The sequence below is a fragment of the Anas platyrhynchos genome, chromosome 29, assembly GCF_047663525.1.
Source record: "Anas platyrhynchos isolate ZD024472 breed Pekin duck chromosome 29, IASCAAS_PekinDuck_T2T, whole genome shotgun sequence".
NCBI lineage: Eukaryota > Metazoa > Chordata > Aves > Anseriformes > Anatidae > Anas > Anas platyrhynchos.
The window spans coordinates 5,649,685-5,672,984 of NC_092615.1; the positions used below are offsets into that span (position 1 = coordinate 5,649,685).

At 42.9% G+C, this 23,300-nt stretch overlaps 1 protein-coding gene across 18 annotated transcripts in view; it reads left to right on the forward strand.

Moving 5' to 3' along the window:
- RFX2 (regulatory factor X2) overlaps nucleotides 1–23,300 on the forward strand; it is a 62,231-nt gene that overhangs the window by 35,536 nt on the left and 3,395 nt on the right. For 10 of the 18 annotated variants that reach the window (XM_038169120.2, XM_038169125.2, XM_038169126.2 and 7 more), the window contains 11 exons: nucleotides 4,753–4,827; nucleotides 10,077–10,258; nucleotides 13,370–13,489; nucleotides 14,429–14,544; nucleotides 15,447–15,565; nucleotides 15,889–16,001; nucleotides 17,968–18,119; nucleotides 19,775–19,884; nucleotides 20,534–20,683; nucleotides 22,148–22,356; nucleotides 22,701–22,854. In XM_038169120.2, the coding sequence (XP_038025048.1) occupies nucleotides 4,753–4,827; nucleotides 10,077–10,258; nucleotides 13,370–13,489; nucleotides 14,429–14,544; nucleotides 15,447–15,565; nucleotides 15,889–16,001; nucleotides 17,968–18,119; nucleotides 19,775–19,884; nucleotides 20,534–20,683; nucleotides 22,148–22,356; nucleotides 22,701–22,854 (1,500 nt within the window). The remainder of the gene's footprint in view (nucleotides 1–4,752; nucleotides 4,828–10,076; nucleotides 10,259–13,369; nucleotides 13,490–14,428; nucleotides 14,545–15,446; nucleotides 15,566–15,888; nucleotides 16,002–17,967; nucleotides 18,120–19,774; nucleotides 19,885–20,533; nucleotides 20,684–22,147; nucleotides 22,357–22,700; nucleotides 22,855–23,300) is intronic. The other 8 variants (XM_038169132.2, XM_072029380.1, XM_038169123.2 and 5 more) reach the window with 3 other exon arrangements.

The window sequence follows — 23,300 nt, forward strand, 5'->3', positions numbered from 1 at the left end:
TGTTCCAAGGGAACTGAAAAGCCTTCAGAAAATAAAATCTCCAATCATTAGCACTGTGTATATGTCTGTATAACATGTTATGCAAGTGCAAGCAAGAGAATAGACACTGGTGTACTACAGATGTTTTTCAGGAGGAATTTGGGATGTCTCTTACCAGTGGGCAGAGGCTTGTCAAACTTTCTGAGCAGATCATTCACATGCTGCAATTGTGCAGCATGGAGATAACATTTTAACATGGTGATTTTGCTTTTCTTTCAAAGCAGAATGTTTTGGCTTTCCAATTCAAAAGAATTGTCAATATTTACATTTTCTAATATGTATAACATCTGAACATGAAGCTTGGCTTATCCAAAGCAAAGAAATATATAAAAAGATTCTCCATTATGAAGAGACCTGAAAAGTCCATTATTAACCCAGTGAATAATTACTATAGATGTGTCAAGCTGATCATTCCAAATGCACAATGTCTGAAAAGCCTTTATATATCACCTACACCATTGTGTATTCTGTCTTTGCCATATATTATAGAAAATGTATTTTATGGATAATACTGATCAAACAGAAATGTTTTAAAGCTCTAATATTTTTAATCATGTCCTTCTGACTATCAGTCAAGGTGCTGGGTTTAGAAGCACAACTGTATGGGACTCAGAAGGGTAAAAATATTAACCTAAAATAGCCTTTTTGCAGCTAGAAACGATCAGGGCTTCTGTCTGAGAATCTACAGTCTGAGTAGCAACTGCTGCCAAGAATGGGTTGGAACTTGTGTTCTTCTGGGACAGTGTTCACTTTCCTTTCCAGACTGACCTGTGTGTGTATATGCTTGTATACAATATAGGTGTGACTGAGTGTATGAGGCTAGATTTTAAAACAGGAACAGCGCTACTTAGGGAGAAAAATAGGGGCTGTTTGCTACTGACGACTACTGAAAATCTGGCCAATAAGGCTTACTTTGTTGTCCCATGGAGTTTTAAAGTACAGACTTTAAAGTTTTTGAATCTTTGTGTCTGGAAAGGTTGTCTTTGATCCTGCAGTGAATGTGTTCTGCCTTAGGAAGAAGTAGCTATCTATGGGAAAAGCCCTTAGCTCTGGGTGAAAGAGGAAATGCGTGGCGGGAGCTATAGGAATAAATGTCAGATTCATTTGGATTAGCAGGAGCTCATTTCTTGTGTGAGAATTGTGTGTGTTTTAATTATTCATAGTTAAAAACTAGCATTGGACCTTCCTCTGATTGTGCTCATGCTTGTTATTTTGAAGGAAGTAGCTGCTGATCTTGTCACCTGCGTGGGACTACATCTTGCAAAGCTGCACAACATAACTTTTTTTTATTATTATTTCCATGGTGACAGGCACAATGCAAAAAGCCCAAGTAGAATATGTGTCAGTAGAAATGTCCCATGAACAGATTTATTTTGTAGCTGTCTATCACATAAAATAAGCCATTTGAGAAAAAAAGAATGTAGGAACTGACTTTTAAGAAAATGCATCTGAAATAAATTCACTCTGTTGCATGTAGGAATGAACTTTACAAATGTCAGTGGCCCTTGTGGAGGGGCTTAAGAGGGTTAAGTAGTGCATGGATGCTTGTCTGGAAGACAGTACAGGGATGTGTCTCTCTGTGGCTTTCAGTTCTTTCAGCACAGACCAGAGTTGACGGGAGACAGAGCAGAGCTCTCAGGAACATTCAGAACCATGATAGCTACTTTGAATTTCACATAATAACGGGTGGACCGGTAGTGGAAAGCGAGGACTATATCAAGTCAGTGGGTAGGAACATTTATTTTTATTTGCAGTGCCTTGCTTAAACAGAGAATAGGGAAACTTGGTATTGAAGAGGCCAGAGAGGCTACAGTCAAGGCAAAATGTATTTGGGGCAGGATTATGAACTTTAGCAGTGGAGAGAAAGAAGATTACAGCTCATGCAGATGTAAACAAGGAAGAACTGTTTGCATGTGGCCTCAGTCATGTCATGTTGGGGTTGGATATCAAAGTGACCAGCAATGTGAGAGCAGTGACGGAGATGCTGCAAGGAATGGGGAAGCAAGAGGTCTTGCAGGGTGCTGAGCACTTGTGACAGAGCCAACACTGAGACCTCAAAGGGGGGAGCAAGGAATGTTTCTTCAGAGGAGAGTGGGAGCAAGGCAGCACTTCAGAATTAGCAATGGGGTAAGAGCTAGAGCTTCCTCAGGAGGCTGGGGGATGTTTGGTAAAGACTGTATACACACTAAAATAAAATCTTAAAAAAAAAAAAAATACAGCACAACAGCATCGTCCATATCTGCTGGAATAACAATGTTCTGCTCCATCAAATAGGCTGGAACAGGACATCATGCAGCTCCATTCAGGGTCTGTGCTAACAGACCAGTATTAATCTTCATTTAAACTAAGCTTAAGCTAGGCCAAGAGAGGAAATCCTTGAGAACTCCCATAAGTAGGTACTTAGAGCTGTCTTCCTTCTGGTCCTTTTGATTCTCAGTAACTTGATCTCTAGCCCAGTGCACTCCAGTCCTTTTCTTGGACAGTTTGTTTGTTTGTTTGTTTGTTCAGCAGATAGTGAGCAGTAGCTGAGAGTTGTTGCCAATGTGTCCAGCTGTGGCTGGAAAATGAATGAACAAGCTTTAAGTCATCTTGTCTTACGCCTTCTGGATCCCTCTAGGCAGACTCACAACTTCAGTCTGTCCCTGTGTCCTAGGATGGTAGAAAGAGAACAGAGCAGCTCTCCTTTAATGAGTGTTGCTGGACAACATTTCAACAGTGAATTGTTGTCAGTGATTTTGGCTGATACATACCTCAGGAACTTCACAGTCAAGAAATTTAGCACCCTTTCTAGTCAGGCAGCTATTGAAATGTTCCTTTGTCAAAAAGCTCACCTTCATGCAGGACAGCTTATGAATTTCCAGTCTTTCCCCTCTAATATTTGTTCCCGCACGTGTAAGGTGTCCATTTGTATTGGACAATAGCAAAATGCCAAAAACACAAGTATTGTTTCTGTGCTTGCATAAGAGGCATTGCTCAATGGGTACTGTGCTGCTCAGCTGTCTCTGCCCCTTCAGAAGAGGAAGGAAATGGTGTCTCCCTCTGACACCTTGACTCATTTCCTGAAGGCTGCATCAGCAATCAGGCTGTGCTGATGAGTTTTGGTTCCTCATGGTACATCATGGTATGCTGAACAGTTTTCTCAAAACCCACTGAAACATAGTCCTGGACTGACCCTTTTTTAGACTCACCGATAAATTCCTGATAGGTGCCACAATGATGCCACTTTGGGGCAGAACCAAGGGATTTCACAGAATCACAGAATATTAGCAATTGGAAGGGACCTTGAAAGATCATCTAGTCCAATTCCCCTGCTGGAGCAGGAACACTTAGATCATGTCACACAGGAACACATCCAGGAAGGTTTTGAATGTCTCCAGAGAAGGAGACCCCACAACCCCTTGGGCAGCCTGTTCCAGTGCTCCATCACCCTCAGCATAAAAAAGTTTTGTCTCTTTTTTTATGCTGGAGGTGCTTGGGCAGGGTGTTGCCTTCAGACATGGATATTGCAAAAACTGTGTTGGGTTGTTCAATGTTGCTTCAGAAGTTAGATCCATTTTTTTTTCTGTTCTCTCACTTCTCTGATAGAGCTTGGTTTTGTAAAACGCTGTTTTTTTCTCTGTCTTTGTCTTTGCCAAGCTGTAAGTCAGTGCAAACTGGAGTATAGGGAGCTAGCTTGTATGTGAAAGAGGGCATACACTGACAGATGTGCTGCAGATGTGATGTTTTGTGCATGCACCTAAAAGATACGTGCACAACAATCCATGTTAAATGATGACAGATAGTAAATTTGCTAGAGATAGCTACTGATTGCAAGTTTTACTGCATGCCACCTTGTCCTGCCTACGCTAACAGGTCACAGGTAATGCAGTTTTGAGAACATACACTGGAAGCAGCAAGAACTTGCAAGAAACTGCCAGTCTTCTATGCCATAGTTTGCCAGAGATTGCTGAGGGAGGCCCAGGAATAGACAGGACAAGCCAAGAAGGGTCTAAGAGAGGGTCTGAACACAGGGCAGCAGCAAGAGCTGTATTAGAAGCTAAGTGAGGTTGGAGGAAAGCAAGAGGGCTCTTCAGAGGTCAGAATGCCTTGCTGTTATTCCAGCTGCAGAAGCTCTGAGATCAGTGGAAATGAGCCCAATAGCAGTTCTGCTTGGTAGCAAAGATCTATCCATTCCAGCTTACACATTCCTGGTGTAAACCCTCATGGTGCCTGTTCTATTTAGTTGCCTTCAGTTCTCTGCCAAATTTTTAAGAAGTACTAAGAACCAAAGTTAATTCATCCCAGTGTTCTGTAAAAGATCTGGGTAAAATGCACCTCCTCTGCAGCAAGTCTGCTTTGACCTGCTGCAACGTGTCTGTATGGTGGTGTTTTGGTCTAGGCATGAAGGGGAGAGGAGACGGAAAACTGCTTCTTGTTTATAATGGGCAACACACATAGTGGAAGATCAAAAGGCCCCTAGTCTCACCCTTTCACCCTAACAGGGATTGTTGCTGTGTTGTTAGTTTGCATGCTGTACAGTAACGCCTTTTCAGCTTCATCCCATAAGGACTGTGCCTCATCTACTTGCCTCTTTTTCACAAGCCTGTTGATATAAAGCATTAATCATTCAAATATTAATAAAGATAAAATCTTGGCTGTTGCTAACTATCTGATTTCCTTTCTTTTTCTTTTTTCCTTTTTTTTTTTTTTTTTCCCTGTGCATATTTTCTTTAGCTTGAAATGGCGATTGAAAACCTACAAAAAAATGAAGGGATTACATCACACAAAAGCAGTTTGCTCAACAGCCATGTAAGTTGCAAACAGAATTTACAACCTCTTTCCTGCTTTGGTAGGAGCACTACTTCTAGCCATTTGGTGTATTCAATAGCACGAGTCACTCAAAACAACCTTCGATTCAGCTGTGCTGCCCGAAGCAGCCCATTCCCAAAAAAACAAAAATTTGCAAAAACTGCCATGATGTTAATGTTTATGAGATGCTCTGGATTGTGTTAACTGCCTCTACCCTATGTTTATTTGTTTCTTCTGCCTTGCAATGGAAATTGCTGGCAATTAGATCAACACATCTGAGGAAGTTCTTTCCTTTCAGTGGAATTTAAAGATGGCTGGAAAATAACTTGCAATTCTACAGCAATAACTTGGAGTGAGTCATGACAAATATCCCCTAAATACTGTATACCAAACAGTGAATGCCTTTATTGCCTCTTTCTGTGCCTCAGGAAGACCATTACTGTTACAATGCTATTTGCTAGACCTTTCTAAACCCATTTGCTAGACCTCTCTTTTCTTACTATGCCAACAATTTCCCTGCTTTGTGTGAAGTTGCCACTATTCTACTGGGCCTAATCAGGGACTTCTGCATCGTGGTTTATGGCTCCCACGCAGTAATGCTTAACAGTGAGCACGTGCTTGTGTCAGATTTAAAGGGTCTAATTCAAATCCTATTGAAGTCATTGGATTTGCCTTTTCTTCATTGTGTTTTGGATTAGGCTGAAGCATGTTCTGCTCCGATAACTCACAATGCACAAAGTGGTACTTCCTTATTCTAACAAATTTCCTTATGGTATATATCCTTATGATAACAATTATGTTATCGTTCTTGGGTATGTTTGTCCTAGAGAAATAACCCTAGAGAAATAACCTGAGAAAATTAAAGGAACATTGAACCTAATGGTCTGATTATCTTAAGCTGATGCCAAACTTCAGGCCTGGGCTCCTGGATGAGTTTGATCCTTATTTCCAAGTTCTGGAAATCAAAGGTTTCTCATTGTAGCTGGGGAAATATAAAACTGCAGCGCCAGGCTTTTAGTTCTTGTTCTGAGTATACATGCGCATATTTCCCTTCCTAGGCTGTGGCTGTGCTCATGCACCTGTGCTGTGCCCCTGAGTGCCACACAGATTTGGCTACAGGTAGCATCGTTTTGCAGATTTTCCTTGTTCATCACATTGCAGAGAAGGGCAGGGCAGAACAGGACAGGGCAGGTAGTGGTATGGTATTGAGGGAGGTTTAAAAAAAAGGAAAAGGACAAAGGAAAGGAAATGAAGACAGAAAACAGATTTTGTCTGACCACAGGCTAGGTAGGCTGGAGTTGGGGCCAGATCCAGCCTCCTATCAGATCTACACCACCTTTGTCCTGCAGGGTAGAAGTAAAGAACATAAGGTCTCTCTGCCCAGGTCACTGCTTAGAGTTTGGTGTAAGGCCTAAGTGCCCTTACAAATTCTAAACCAAAAAAGCTACTTCACAGGTGTGTGGCTATGGAGCAGAATTTTCCATCAAGTCTTCTGCCCTTCATTTTAAACTTCACATTTTGTTAATCTGTGAATTCTTAGCATAATAGTTTATTTTGTTGTCATCAGCAGATGTTTCATGTCAGGAATCTTAGTTTAAAAAAATTAAAAAGGGAAAGTAAAGGTATTTCAGTCAAAAGTGATTTTTTTTACATAACACTGTTTATACAAAGTCCATGGTAAAAGGAGCCACTCTTAATAATTTAGCCTCAAAAACTCTGAGAGGTTATTTAAATGCACTTAAATATCAGATTTAGAAGCCAAAGCCCTTGTTATTACCCTAGTGACACACGATGTTTTTAATGAAATTATGTCAATCTATTACTGTTACTGAAAAAGCTCTACTTACAAGTGTGCTCCAGAGGCGCTGGGTCAGAGGATTGGTTCTTCACCAATTACGAGCTTGCAGATGATGCAAAGAAATTGAAGGAAGGTGACTGCAGTTTTCACAGGAGTGCCTAAACTAGGCACATGGAGAAGTGAGTGGATGCACTGGAGTACCTGCTTGGGGCCCTGGGTATCCTGAGCATTCACAGGAGGAGGAGGAAAATGATTTTTTTCCACACTGCTTGTGAAAATAATAAATGAACAAACACATCTTTGGGCTCTTAGGCAGGAAAGGGCAAGTACTACCAATGCAGTTTCTCCCCTGACTTTAGTGAGGCAAGGATATTATCCCCAAATGGCGTCTAGGTGGAAACACCTGAAAGGAGACTGGACAGCAAAGGAGGAAGAGCCTGCAGAGGGAATGATTGTCCCTCGGCAGGGGGAGGAATAGGATGCCCCTGCGTGGGGCAGGAAGGAGGTGAGCGTGGCAGCTCCAGCTCACCTGCCAGGGTGGCCTGGGCTCGGCGCTCAGTGACCTGTTCAAAAGGCTGTGACCAGTGGTGGTGGGTCTAGAAAAGAGACTTTTCAGACAAATGATTGGTTTTGAGGAACTTCCGTTGCGGAAGGGGGAGAGGGAGCAAGAAGGAGGTGTGGGTCAGGGTCCGGACCAAGCCAGATGGCAAGGGGACTTCCCAGCCCCGGATGAAGCCCCCCACACAAGCACCACAAGCGTATGTCTTCATTGCTTTGTTGGGTTTCACAGAAGTATCTGTAACAAAACCTCTCAAAACCTGGGCCTTCTTCCTTTCTCCAGCAGCCCTCTGTATCCCTTCTTCCACCCTTCAAGAGCCCTCCTTGAATCAAGGGTTTTTTTAAAGATTTGTTTTTTTAAATCAAAACAGACACTCAGTAGAAATAAAGTCTAAGTAAAAATAAAATGGAAATGTTCCCCTGCAGTGCTTATAACACAAACAAAGCAGCATACAGCTGCATAGTGATTTTATTGGAACCTGATCGTAATATAAACAGAAACTTTCAAGTATCTTGTCATTGTCACAACCAAGCAAAATTCAAAAAGTAAACAGAACAAGGAATACAAATGGGAAGAATATTTAATGTTCTCATTTTAAGTGCCCAGTATGTTATTATTAATGCAGGAAGAGCAAAAATCATGTTTTGAAAATTATTTATATTCTGACAGATTTCTTTTTTAATTCCTTTTGTGCATTTCAAAATAAAATTCCAATTCAATAGCAAGAGTTGGTATTGTCAAGCTCTGTAATGTTTAAAGGAATTTTAAAAGACACTTGCTGAAAAAAAGAATGCTGGAAGATGAAGGGAATATTCTAGGATTAGAGTAAAAATGTCCAGGATCAAATTTAAATGAGAGGGCTTAATCTATATCTGAATTTCCCATGCAATATATTTTTAAGGCTTGGAATTAGAACAGGTTTAGAAGAGTAGAAATAACTGTTTCACATTCATTATCTTCCATAGGATAAGTAAAACAAATGGTTAAAGACAATGAACCTTCTTAATCATTAATTTTTTAAACACAGGGGATGGGCCAAAACAAGCATGGATGTGGACTAATTAAAAACAGAGCTCCTGCTGGTCTTTTATGTAATGAACACTGGGGTTCGCTTTTGTTAGAGGCAGCTTAATGGATGGGTTGATTGGAGCCCCAGGGCTCTGGAGTGACCTTTCAGGGGCACTCAGCGATGCCTCTTCCTGCAGACAGGAGCATGAAGGGACACCATACGAGCAAACGCCACCTCTTAGGGATATGGCCTTTGGATTTCAGAAAGCTATCCGGCTGTGAATTGAAGCCCCTAGGGGATATGTGACTGGAGGAAGGTGGGAAGGGGATGTGCAGCTCGGTGAGAAGCAGGACGGAGGCAGCAACCAAGAGGTTTTTCTTCTTCCAGCTCTGGGGGCTCCAGGGCCCGCCACAACTGATGGACATGGTCATTGCAACTGCAGCACACTTTGCATCAAAGCCAAACCATGAACAAAATAGCTTTAACTATATGTCTTTGAATTCAGATCCTTTGACAGAGCAGAAGTTTAAATTTGAGAATGTGAATGACAAAGAACGTCCGTCCGTGGGTGCTGATAGCTTAGAGCTCAAAAGGATTTGTATGAGAGCAAAGTTGGATGTGAACTACAGAAACTGAAAATAACTCAGCTGAGTGAGGTGTCAGAAATGCCATTGCATGTTACGGGTTGTATTTTCACAGATTTATTGATATAAAACTCAAGGTATATAGTGGTGAATTGGGACCCTAAAGTTTCACCCAGGGAAAATTAATAGAACAAAGCCAGATATTGCAGTATGAGTGGGAAGGATTTAAGCACAGGCCAACTTTTACATCCACGTATATGGTTAAATGCCACTGATTTCTAGACCAATTTCTGAGTTTATGCTTATATATTATGCAATATATGCTTGAATTATTTGTTGTAAGGAGGTGATGCAGACAATATTTTGACATCCATAATCTGACTTTATCTTGCCACTAATCTGGTGTGAATACAGCTGCATCCGGTGGAGCTACACCTCCTGTACCTGCACGCATGTGTAGAGGTCTGCATGTAGAGAGGTCATAAAAATGTTAATCCCAAACATCCTTGATGACAGTGAAAGGACTCCTACCAAAGCTATTGATTTTAATCCATTTGTAAATCTAGTTCCTTCAAAAATTCACTTAATATTAACACTTATGTTATTGATACTGAAAGTGTCGTTTAGCCAATTAAAGGAGATTGGGTTTTTGTCTTTTTGTATTTTAATTCCTGTGCTGCCATTTTGTGCCTGACCTGCTCACTCAGATTGTCTGGATATAAATAATTTATATCTAATTGCAAACTTTAATCAACAGAAATGTCAGAGGAAGTTCAGACAATAATTTTGTTAAAAATAATAAGTAGGATCCTCTCAGATTGTCAAATTTCGTTTGTTAACCATTTATTGGTAGAGGAACAGCTGCAAATATGCCAATCTTCAAATTAATAAAACCTTTGCAGCATATTTGTTTCTCCTAAAATTTATTCATCCCAGGTAGCATTTTAACATCTTCATTCCTGGAAAACATGAGTTCTTACAGCTTTATTTTTGCCCCACATGAGTTAATCCATGTGCAAGATGGACACTGCGATGGCAGGCAGATTTTTGTGCTAGTGCAAAATCTGATAACATTTCGTTTGGGTTATTAGCTTTGGTCAGTGTCCTTTTACTCTTTTAAAAATGTAGCTGGCATAAATATCACTGATATGAATGAACTACAGTGTTAAGTTCTCTTGAACTCCTGATGTCAGATACGTGCTCCTGACATTAAGCATCCATGTTGTTTTATGTAGCCTGTTCCGGCCCTCTTTAGACGTTCTCATATTCTTTCTTTATTTATGTCTTCCATGCCTAAAGCTCCAGTGGTTGTTGGACAACTATGAGACAGCGGAAGGCGTCAGCCTTCCCAGGAGCTCTCTGTACAACCACTACCTGCGGCACTGCCAGGAGCACAAACTGGACCCGGTGAATGCTGCTTCCTTCGGAAAACTCATCCGGTCGGTGTTCATGGGGCTGAGGACTCGCCGCCTGGGAACCAGGTTGGTATGGAGCAGTGAACAGGGAAGCAACTTTCTTCCCCTTTCCTGCTGCTTCACAGAATCACAGAATTTCTAGGTTGGAAGAGACCTCAAGATCATCGAGTCCAACCTCTGACCTAACACTAACAGTCCCCACTAAACCATATCCCTAAGCTCTACAGCTAAACGTCTTTTGAAGACTTCCAGGGATGGTGACTCCACCACCTCCCTGGGCAGCCCGTTCCAGTGCCTAACAACCCTTTCAGTAAAGAAATTCTTCCTAAGATCCAACCTAAAACTCCCCTGACGCAACTTAAGCCCATTCCCCCTCGTCCTGTCACCAGGCACGTGGGAGAACAGACCAAACCCCACCTCGCCACAGCCTCCTTTGAGGTACCTGTAGAGAGCGATAAGGTCGCCCCTGAGCCTCCTTTTCTCCAGGCTGAACAAACCCAGCTCCCTCAGCCGCTCCTCGTAGGACTTGTTCTACAGGCCCCTCACCAGCTTGTGCCATTACTTCTGAAAGAGCCGGGAAGCAGCGTTGCTCCAGGGACTCCAGTCAAGTCCAGTGTTATCTTGCAGTGTTTTAAACGCTGTCCTGCAGGCAGTGGATGAGCTGGAGATATTCTCAATGTGCTTCGGGTAGCAAGGTGCAAGCAGGCAAGGGATGCTGGCTGGGTTGTCAGAAGTGAGGAGTGGCAAGCTCCTGAACTCAGCTGCACCTTGCCTTCCCCTACCGTGTATGTGGCTGCCAGAGCGCTGTACTGCTCCCTGTAGAAGGGGTTAATTAAAAGCATACATTTAATACAGCTGCTAATTTCAGGAGCTGTGGTTTGCTTTCAATAACAGAACCTGTGGCCTCACATTTTGCAGAAAAAAAATCATTGCACTGATCTTGCATAATCTGCAATTTCTCTCATATCCACTGAAAATCTACCAAGCATAATTTAGCAGGCACGGGTCTTTCTTCTGAGATGTATAGAAATTACCAAGCATTGTGTTGTGGAAAAAAAAAAAAAAAAGCTATTCTAAAGCACAGAAGTAATTTCTGTGTCCTGTGAAGCAAAGCTACTTTCTGAACGTGAATCAGCAGCATGAGAAGTTTGACAATAAAGTTAATTTCAGACATGTTCTGGGGCTCTGGTGACAACACATTGTCCAGTCACACATCTGAATTTGATCTAACCTCATTTCCAAAGGAGTCTAAGAATATTTTATTTGAACCCAGGCTGCTTCTCATTCCATTACTGTCTCACAAAGATGAAGACCCTCTTGATCATGATTGCCACTGTCAGCTGCAGAGCACAGTGTTCTGCTGTAGGGCAGTGGTTCCTCCCAGGAAAGTTCTCTGTCACAAGTGGGAAGAGAACCTGTGTCCAAAACCATGATGCAGACAAAGTGTGCAGTCATCCCAGCACAGATTTAGATAGCTTATTTCTGAAATTCACAAAGCAGCAGGCTGAATCTTGTGACAACTGTTGGTTTTAAACATCAAAGTTCCATACAGCATTACAAAAAAAGGAAAACTTAAGAAAGTATACTTGCTGCAAAGGCATGTGTCCTTCAAGGGAACATCCAACGTATATGCACAGCCCGTACAGCTGACTCTGCATTTTATCCCAGCTTCTAATTTTACAAAGTAGCTAATACACTAGAGAAACAGTGATTGCTCTGATTGTATAACTTTTTATAATAAAATTCAAGCCTGGATGACTAGGCTTTCAGGAGGAGAACAAAACCAGATGTGTCTGGAGCATTCCACAGCTTGAATGGGGAGGTAACAGTCATGGGAAGAGCAGGGGAGACTTTGAATTTCTGTAGATGGGTTCAAGTATAAGAGCTCTGAAGTAATTTCTTCAGAGGAGTAAAATTCTTTAGACCTATCAAGGAAGGAAAAATTAAAAGTCCCAACAGCTGCCCTAGAATCCTGCAACTTCTGTTTTGTGACCTAAAAGATTATTGAACTTGGAAACAAAAATAGTCAGAAAGTGGAGTTTCTGACCAGCAGCATTCTGGTATTTCAGAATTTATTTCACTGAAAGATAGAATAAAAGATTGGAATGAAAAACACTCTGTGGAAATTGCAGGGCGTTTTAGTTCAGCTTATGATAATGCTGCTTACTTTAGTATCATTCTATATTGTTACAAATTATCTAGTAGTGCCTATTTTGTTTTGTTTTTGTAAGGCAACTGATGGCCAGTTCTTAGAATTTTAAACTTATTTTTATATCTATCTCCTGTGGCATAAATATTAGGCGTTTATTTTACTCTTTTTGTAAAATTTTGGACCGTGGCATCCCGAAGTCCATCACTAAATGGTTTTGGTTAACCTTGAAAAGTTGTTGATAAACAACAAAAACACTTAAAATTCAAAATGTGGATGCTTGAAAGGGTACGATACACCTCCATAAATATGGAAAGAGCTGTCCACCATTGTGGACTTGAAAAATTCTATGTTGTTGGGAAACTTTGATTTGACACATCTGTCTGATGTGATGGATGGAAAGAATTTCTCCCGAGGAGTATCACGGCAGCTTTAAGGACCAGCAATGGAAAAAGAAGTGTAGCCACTTTCGCTTACAAAAAGCTTCCATTTTTTTACAAAACTGCAAAAATGAGCAACTCTCAAGACAAAAGCAGATCAAAGCTTCTTGCCATTGCTGCAAAAGTGCATGCAACAGAGAGATGGCTTTCCTATTATAGCTGACCATTCGGTCAGGCTTGTTTTTCATCCAACTCTAGATAAGATGGAAGTTTTGTTTTTATATGAAAGCAAGTTCTTAAACTCTAATCAAAGGGCAAAGTGTCCCTTGAGGTCTCTGTCATTCTGTTTAATAACACTTTGTATTGTAACACTTGTCAGTCCTTCTCTAGTTACCATTGGTTACTTGGAACAAACTTTGCCAGATTTTAAGTGTGGATGTCACTGAACTTTGCGACATGTTCTTCTAAATTTCATAGGGGTGACGGCATTCATTAGTTCAGCCATTGAAGCAACGCTTGGCAGCAAACAAATGTGCACTGTAAGAAGTGTGTGTATTGTCAAAACAAGCCCAAGAGTAAATTGCAGGGCTGTGGTGTTGCTCCCATTGACCTGCTGGCACTGAGCAATTTCAACGTTGATACTTGCAGGGGAAACTCCAAATATCATTATTATGGGATCCGTCTGAAGCCAGAGTCTCCACTGAACCGCTTGCAGGAGGACACACAGTACATGGCCATGAGGCAGCAGCCCATCCACCAGAAGCAGAGGTAGGAGCTCCTTGCCCCTTGGGGCTGGGTGTGCTTGGTGTTAGAGGGAGCACATTGGGATGGGGAAAATCTGAGTGCTGCTGAAGTGCCAAAGCCCATAGCTGAGTTGTTAAAAAGGTACTGGCCAGTCTGAGTACTGGAAGGGTCAAAGGGAAATTCTGGCTTGCCAAACTGAATTTATCTGCCTGTTCTATTTGCCAGTGGCTTGAATTCAGCCTGCTTTTGCAGAGACTACTATGGTATGTACTGCTTTTCACTGCATCCCCGTGACTCAGTAGTTTAGGACTTCAGCTCTGGAGTTATTTGTTCCTCATCAGAGGAAAGGACATGTGGCTTGTGTTGGTTTATTTTATTTTATTTTATTTTATTTTATTTTATTTTGGTGTAGCAGTGCAAGTTAGACAGGTAGTCTTGTGTCTGAGCAACCTTGAATAAAAACACAACGTGCAAAGGAATTTGGAACCGTCTCCTGGAAGTGCTGACACTTCTGGTTCTTGCTGAAGTGAAGAAGGAGCAGAAGAATTCTTTTCTTCAGTTCCTAAACAGAAAGCAAATCTAAAATCAGCTCCAGAGTGTGTACTCTGGCACCCACTCCAGCTCTGCTTCTCATTTTATTTTTTTCTGTTTTTTTCCTTTTTTTTTTTTTTCTGTCACCTTGGGCAAACTTCTTAACCCTTTTAATCCTCTCCCTGGGAGAACTTTGCAAAAGGAGGTTCTCATTCTCAGTCTTGAGCTGGTAATATAAATGATCTGCCCTCAAAATGCTGGCCTTGACTGTAACCTCATGTATTACATGATAAGTGCATATAACTTCTTAAATAAGCACTCTACAGCATCATGACTTTGTAGGTGTCCCTGTCTTTCACAGTATGACTGTGAAAGTAGCGTGTATGTGTTTGCTTGTGCCTGTGTAAATACAATGGCATGCTCTAAATGTAGGTACAGACCAGTGCAGAAGATGGATGGCATGGCAGAAACTGGATCCAACAGCAACCTGCACACTACGCCGGAACAGTCGGTTGCTGCTCAAAGTCAGCATCATCAGCAGTTCATAGGTGAGGAGACTGCTTTGCTGGATTCAGTGTCTCGTGTCTGGGGTTATAATCCTAAAAGGAAGGAAGGCCTTTCCCAGGACCCCCTGGCTGCCCTGTATTTCTTCTTTTTCTAAAAAATCTACAGTAGTCTAATATGCTCTTATAATGTCATGTTTGCTGTGTTTGTTTGCTAACTCCTGTACCTACAGGAAGCCTTCCTCCTTGAGCCATCGGGTCTGTCAGTTCCCTCCAAATATGTATTCAGAGCAATTTTAAATAAATTAGATGGAAGGAGTAGAGATACCTAAGCCATGAGTCCTGAAGAGCTTTGTTAAAGCAGGCAGGTAGGGAAAGCAGAACGATTCTGTTGATCTCCCCACCAGGAGAGCAGGCTGCAATGTTTGTTTGACTACAGAAGATCCATACCAGGCCTCTGCTTGGGAAACAGGTTCTGCTTGTGGTTTTGCTGGTCATGGATCTACATGTTTCCATAATCTCCAGTAGAGATACAAAATCTCCAGTTCTAAGCGTTATCTGAAATAAAAGCACTCCTGATATATCAGCTGTCCAGTTGTATTGTTCATTGTACTCCCAAATTTCCAAAGAATCTTTTTCAGGCTATGGAGAAAATATAATGGGAAGCACATTAGATTAGGACAATGTATTCTTGTTTCTTTTATTACAATGAGAAAGAAACCATTCTCCCTTCCACGCTGAATATATGGACTGCAGTTGTTTACTTTTTGCCTATTGTAATGGTATGAACCAGTGAAGTACTAGAATATCAGTCTCATTTCACCAGTTTCATCAGCAGATGAAACACGAAAGACAGCCACCAGTGACAGCAGCATCTTGTACTTGACTGTAGTCCTGCGTAACTGAGTGCTCTTCATTTTGGACATCTTTCCCATCTTTTTCCCCAGATGTAACCCATGTCTTTCCTGAGTTCCCAGCCCCTGATCTAGGCAACGTCCTCTTACAAGAAGGGGTCACCATGAATGACGTGAAGACTCTGCAGCTTCTTTACAGGCGCCACTGCGAGGTGATTACTTTGAATATTTTTAATTGATTTATTAAATTATATGGGACATTATTCATGTGCTCTTCTCACATCCTGCTGTCAGAAAAAGCTCGAACATCACAAGGAATGTGTGATTTGTTAGGTATTGCAACTCAGATATTGCACTTAATGTTGTTTCTTCATTCTGTGACCTGTTTTGTGTTACGTTGATTATTAAAACAATGCACTTCCAGATGTTTTTCTTGTAAATTATTTAATCTAAATGGCAGCACATGAAATGTATGCTGACACTATGTGACAAGATGCTAACAGAGCAGCTAATGAGATGTGTTCTTTGTTGTTAGGCAACTTTGGATGTTGTAATGAACCTTCAGTTTCATTACATTGAGAAACTGTGGCAATCCTTCTGGAGTCCTAAAACACCATCTAGTGATAGCTCTACTGCCCTGCCATCCAGGTACTTTGATTATTTCTGAATGATGCACTTTTTGTGATATTTTATCTTAAAAATGCATGAAGTGTTTTCAGCTTCACTAGACATTTTGAATGCGTTGTAGGATTTGAAAATATCTTCTTCCTTGCAGAATCATTATAAAGAGTGTCAGAAGTTTAATATTGTGGTGTCCACACAAAGTGAAGACCTCAGAGGAAAGCATCTGCTGTGTTGATGTACATCTATGACATTCCTTATGCCTCCTGTAACAAATGCTGATCCAAAATAGAGGGAGGATTTAGATGAATGAGAATGGGATACTGCTTTTGTAAATGCTCAACAGGAACAGAAAGTTATAATTCTGTGCCATTAAATATCTGTGTAGCATGACATCTCAGACATGAAAACTAGGCTGGCTTGCTTGTTTGGGTGGCTGTCCAAATCTTTAAGTATCTCATGTCTTGAGGAAGATAATGACAAACTGAGCTACTCTGATCCTGGCTTTGTATTTTTGTCTGGCACACTGTTACTGCCTTCTTCTTCCTTTATGCTTTGGTAGTCTGCTGCAAAGAGATGGGAAGGGAAATAAGTGGAAGTAGAATTGAAAAGGTGAAGATTTCTTGTTAAAATGTGTATTGAAAAATTATGTTTTCCACTTACACTAATTATACAAAGATTTCAGATACTGATGTTTTATATTCAGAAGAAAAATGGTAAAAGTTTGAATATTAAGGCAATACCCCATAATAATCTCTAGAATATGGCACTGTTGCTCTCAATAGATGTTATCTGATGGGTATTTTGGTGCATAGGATGCTATCTGTTTGATGGTTTCAAAAACCTTTTTACTTAAGGGTATATCTGCAAGGCATATGGCAACACAGCAGAGAGCTGTGCTAGGTATGAGTACATTCATGTGGATACTGGAGGCAGCGTTTCTTCAGAGCTCTGTCTAAACTAGCATGTCTTGGTAGGGCAGTGTGCTCTAGTAGCTCTGCATGCCAGTAATAAGATAGGTAAAGAAAGCATTCTGTCCCCCATTTTATATATATACAAACATAAAAATGAAGTATTATCAAAGTGCCAAGCTGGTTGAAAGTATGATAAAATGCAGAACCTGGTTCCACTTAACAGAAAGTTCAGGTGCTTGGTGGCTGCTTTTTCCATGTGAGTGTTCTAGGAATATGCCTCTTTAGTTCATTTACTAAAACTGCTCAGACAGAGGATATAAGTACCTCCTTATAGCATGTCAAAGGATGGCTTTAATTTTTTTGATGTCATGCATGGGAAAAGTTCCCTGCAAGTTCCCAGTTCCCAGTGTTGTGTCTTAATAGCTCCAGCAGCTCTTGGTGCTCTGGCAGTGCATTAAGGATTCAGTTTCCTCTGCTTGTTGTTTAACCAAGTATCTTCTGCCTAAATCATGCATAAAAAGTTTCTGTACATCTATAAAGTGAAATTAATGCTGACTCGATTGACTTCATTCAGCTGGAGACAATTTGCTCAGTTCTCATCACAACCCCAAATATTTTTCCTTATGAAAGCATTCTGCATATCAACAATGGTTAATCTGCTCAAACAGCACTGGCTGCAAACATTTGTCACCCTTGCCACAGAGCAGTTTAGAGCAGAGGGAAGAGGAGAAAGGTGTGAAGGGTTTGCATATAGCTGCAGCTATTGCTAAGGAAGCTGTGCTGAAGGACAGTTGCCAGAAACACATGAACATGTGTGTGCTGTGAAAGGCAAGTGAGACTGAAGATGGAGGAAGCAAAGGGAGGCCAAGCACAAGGAGACACATATTTGAGGTAAAACTGCAGTCAGAGGTCTAAATGCATAGACAGAGAGGTCCTTGCAGAGTCAAAGATCAGTCCGACATCTTCTTTTGAAAGAAATGTGATTTTTTTTTTCCTGTTGAAAACTGACATTAGAAATCCAGGTGAAGTGTGAACACATGGAGAACCACCTTCTAATGTTGCCTCCTTTTTTCATGCAGTGAAGAAGAACACGAAGGAACCCTCCCAAAAGATAAACTGATCACTCTGTGTAAATATGAACCTATCCTCAAGTGGATGAGAAGCTGCGATCACATCTTGTACCAGGCCCTGGTGGAAATTCTCATCCCAGATGTGCTCCGACCGGTGCCCAGTGAGTATCTGCAGTGAGACTGGGAGTCAACTGTATGAAATTCAACAAGGCCAAGTGCCGGGTCCTGCACCTGGGGCGCAATAACCCCAAGCAGAACTACAGGCTGGGAGAGGAATGGTTGGAGAGCTGCCAGGCAGAGAAGGACCTGGGAGTGATGGTGGACAGTCGGCTGAATATGAGCCAGCAGTGTGCTCAGGTGGCCAAGAAGGCCAACGGCATCCTGGCTTGTATCAGAAACACTGTGACCAGCAGGGCTAGGGAGGTGATCGTCCCCCTGTACTCGGCTCTGGTGAGGCCGCACCTCGAGTACTGTGTTCAGTTTTGGGCCCCTCGCTACAAGAAGGACATCGAGGTGCTTGAGCGGGTCCAAAGAAGGGCGACGAAGCTGGTGAGGGGCCTGGAGAGCAAGTCCTATGAGGAGCGGCTGAAGGAGCTGGGCTTGTTCAGCCTAGAGAAGAGGAGGCTCAGGGGTGACCTTATTGCTCTGTATAAGTACATTAAAGGAGGCTGTAGTGAGGTGGGGGTTGGCCTGTTCTCCCATGTGCCTGGTGACAGGACGAGGGGGAATGGGCTAAAGTTACGCCAGGGGAGTTTTAGGTTAGATGTTAGGAAGAATTTCTTTACTGAAAGGGTTGTTAGGCACTGGAACGGGCTGCCCAGGGAGGTGGTGGAGTCACCATCCCTGGAAGTCTTCAAAAGACGTTTAGCTGTAGAGCTTAGGGATATGGTTTAGTGGGGACTGTTAGTGTTAGGTTAGAGGTTGGACTCGATGATCTTGAGGTCTCTTCCAACCTAGAAATTCTGTGATTCTGTGATTCTGTGACATGGGTAGTCCTGCCTCCTGCTCAGCTCTGGCTCCTTGCTGGATTGCTCCTGAGTCACCGGATGTCTGGAGAACAGCAGTCCATGACTCACGCTGGCTGGCTACCACTTGCCACAAAGATTTCCATTGTAGAAGCTGATTTAGACTTTTTTGTTTTGAATACAAGCTAATGTTTTTTGGCTAAAGCATTATACCTTCTGCAGCATTGCTCTGTATAGCCAGTATTTTGTGGCCCCTGGAAATTCCTAGGTTCATTTGGTTCATTGCATATCACATCTCCTGCTTTGGCTATGAGTCAAGGTAAAATCAAAGACTTAATGCACCACAAGCTGTTGTAAGCGTGGCTAATCCTTGTGAGATGTTTCCTTGGAGATAGTATTTTTGTTTACATAGGACCATGTTGTCCCCTACTACACCTCCTGGAAACTTGGGGTCATCTTTCATTTGGGAGATTAGTGATGGGGTATGGAGGGTTTTCCATCTGATTTGGCTGCTCACTGAGGAGTGTGCGTCAGCCTCCCCAAGACCACAGCTTGGCCACAAGCTGGGCTGAGCAGTTCTGTAGAACTGTGTCCCTCAGAGCTGCTGCAGTCAGTCTGCATGCTGGGGCACATGTGTGTCTTTAAAGAGCATGTCTCAACATTTGGAAACTGCTCAGCTGAGCCACAAATAAGAAAAGGAACTGTATGACTGCATTTTGGGACCTGGCTGATTTCCCCGATGCTGGATTGAGATTGCAGCTACCAAATCAGTGGCTGTGCTTTCCACAGCAGTCCTGAGCTAGAAAAGCGGTTTATAAAGACAATGTGGAACAGCCTTTGTAACTCTGCAGACTTCTTTGCAGGCACACTTACACAGGCGATCCGTAATTTTGCCAAGAGTTTGGAAGGGTGGCTGATGAATGCAATGAGTGAATTCCCCTCCAAGATTGTCCAGACAAAGGTAAGCGGAAGGAGCATGCTGCAGGTCAGGGAGATGAACTGAGTGTGTGTGCATGTTGAGCTTTCCCACAGTGATTGGAAATCACTACTGGGGTTTGGCTATGTGTACTCCAAACTAACACAGTGTAATGAATAATTCTGAACCAGGAGCGGGAGAGAGGTGGGGCAATTCTTTTGTAACAGAAGCCAATGATGCTCTGTCTATTGAGCCATCCCCATGCCCTGAAATTGCAGACAAGGCTTTCTGGAAGAAAATCTTTGCACTGGAATGATAATCTCCTACTAGAAAGTGCAGGACACCTCACAGACTGAATGGCATTGCAGAGATTGAATATAAGGCTCCTACTCCCTCTCATAACACCATGGATTCTTGTAGCCTGTCCCTAGCTTACCAATGTGGGACACAGAACGTGAAATCTTCTAGTTTTAAAGAAAAAGAAATGCAGAGGCTGTTTTTCAAGATGCGGTAGACACTGCAAAAGTGCTGCTGGGGAGTGCGTGTCTGCATGTCAGACAGCAGGGTGGGTGAGACTGTGCAGGTTATGCCAGCTGATGTGTGCCGCATGCTTGAGCTCAGCGTTGAGAAAAGTTTGTCCCTGAGAACCACAGCATCCTGGTCATGGTGCCCTGTGTGCTCTGCTCTGCTGCAGGTTGGGGTAGTTAGTGCCTTTGCACAGACGTTACGGAGATACACATCCCTGAACCACCTGGCTCAGGCTGCTCGTGCGGTGCTGCAGAACACTTCCCAGATAAACCAGATGCTCAGTGATCTCAATCGGGTCGACTTTGCCAATGTGCAGGTAACTTACAGGATTTTTTCCCAGGCCATGCTGCCAAGAAATGGGACTCTATAATGAGGCCATTTGCTACTAAACAGCATCTTATTTCCAATATGAAAAAAGCAATTAGGTAAACAATTTAACATAAGGTTTTGCTGTTACTTTTCCAGGTAAGTCTGCCATCTCATTGCAGACAGTGCAGAAAGTACTGAGAAATTTCTGTAATAAGTGTTACTACCAACAATAATATAATTCTAATAATAATATTGTACTGTGGTCAGGTGTGGAGGTTTTGGTTGGGTGGGTGGGCAGCCAAGTTCCACCATGGCCGTTCTCTCACTCCCCCTCCTCAAAGGGAAAGGGAATTAAATACCACACAAAGGGTTCAAGGGTTGAGATAAGGATGGGGAGATCACACAACAATTATCGTGATGGGCAAAACAGACTCAGAGTAGGGAGATAGTAAGATTTATTGTCTATTACTAACAAGCTAGAGAAGTGAGAAACAACGGAAAGAAAACAAAAACACCTTGTCCCCCTCCACCCTTTTTCACCTTCTCCCCTTGAGCAGCATGGGGGAATGGGGGGGAATGGGAGCTGTGGTCAGTCTACAGCACTTCGTCTCCACTGCTCCTTCTCGGTCACTCTTCCCCTGCACTGTGGGGTCCCTCCCACAGGATGCTGTCTTTCCCGAACTGATCCTGCAGGGGCTTCCCACAGGCTGCAGCTCTTCAAGAACTGCTCTAGATATGGGTCCATACCACGGGGTCCATCCCTCAGGAGAAAACTGCTCCAACCTGGGTCCCCCACGAGCAGCAGCTCCCCCCAAACCCCTGCTCTTGCATGGGCTCCTCTCCACAGGCTGCAGTTCTGGCCCAGAATCTGTTCCTGCCAGGGGTCCTCCACAGGCTGCAGCCTCTGTCAGTGCAGGGCCACCTGCTCCACCATGGTCTCCTCCATGGGTTACAGCGTGGAATCCCGCTTCACTGTGGTACTCCATGGGCTGCAGGGGGACATCCTGCTTCACCGTGGTCCTCACCACAGGATGCAGGGGACTTCTGCTCTGGTACCTGGAACACCTCTCTCCCTCCTTCCTCACTGACCGTGGTGCCTGCAAGGCTGTTCCTCATTCCTCTCTCTCTCCCAGCTGCTGTTCCCCAGCAGCTGTTTTTTTTTTCCCTCCTTTTCTTAAATATGCTCTCACAGAGGTGCAAACAACATCACTTATTGGCCTGTCTCTGGTCAGCAGCAGGGCCCTCATCTAATGTGGATTCTTCTCACAGCAGCCACCCCTATGGCCCCCTGCTACCAAAACCTTGCCACGTAAACCCACTACATCAGGACATATTGGAGGAGATGCGTTTTAGAGCTGGTTTGGAGTCCTTGCCTACTAGAAATGAAGTTAAATTCCTGGGCTGGGAAATACCAAAAACTGTAGAATAGAAGTCTTTGCATGAGTGACTGTCAGCCCTTCTTCCCGAGCAGGAGCAAGCCTCATGGGTATGCCAGTGCGAGGAAGGCACGGTACAGAAGCTGGAGCAGGATTTCAAGCTCACTTTGCAACAGCAGAGCTCCCTGGACCAGTGGGCTAGTTGGTTGGATAATGTCGTTACTCAAGTCCTGAAGCATCATGAGGGCAGTCCCAGCTTCCCAAAGGCAGCCAGGCAGTTCCTGTTGAAATGGTCTTTCTATAGGTACATTTTCTTTCTCATTTTGGGGATATTTCTGTGGCACTAGGGCATATTTACATGCCTAGAGCATGTAAATATGTTTCTTGAAACGCCGAAGCCAAGTTCTTTACACCCATGAAACTCTGGTTGACTGTTGCTCTGCCCTGGTGCAGACAGGAGTGTTGTCACCAGTATCCTTTTGGGATGGGGATAGGATGCTCCATCAACTAATTTCTTAAAGTGTTTTTGATACTCTTTAGAAATAGAGCACCATGTCCCATAGTACCCTCAGGGTCAAGAACTTCACATCAGCCACGATGCAAGTGTAAAGCACATCCCAAATATTTTGTTTCCCGTCCATTCTCCAGCTCCATGGTGATCCGTGACCTCACCTTGCGCAGTGCTGCCAGCTTTGGTTCCTTCCACCTGATTCGCCTGCTGTATGATGAATACATGTTTTATCTGGTAGAGCATCGTGTTGCCCAGGCAACAGGGGAGACGCCAATTGCCGTAATGGGAGAGGTGAGAATTGTTTATTCCCTAGTAACAAACCCAAACTAAGCATTGCATAAAGGGGCATAACTGGTTCACAAACAGCACTGTGCCCTGAACATGTTTTATAACCATCTTTGCTGAAGGATTTACTGAGGTATTTTGAGTGCTTGGCAGAAGGATCCAGCTACCTGAGCATCTTTTCTCATGGATTGGTAAAACCTGAGCTGATGCTTTTTGAGGCAGATGAGCATCAGCTGGGATTCAGAGGCCTGGAGGAGGGAGGAAATTGACCTACCCACTTCTCTCTGTAATCTTTGGGTACCAACCCTGATTTTAGGGGACCTGCCATAGCTAAGTCGCATCAAACACAAAACCTAACCAAAAGCAAAATGTCCAAAATTTGCCTTCCCTAGAATTTTCATTGGCTCTGTGCATGTAACTTCTTCAGACCCCTCTGCAAACCCCAGAGCTAC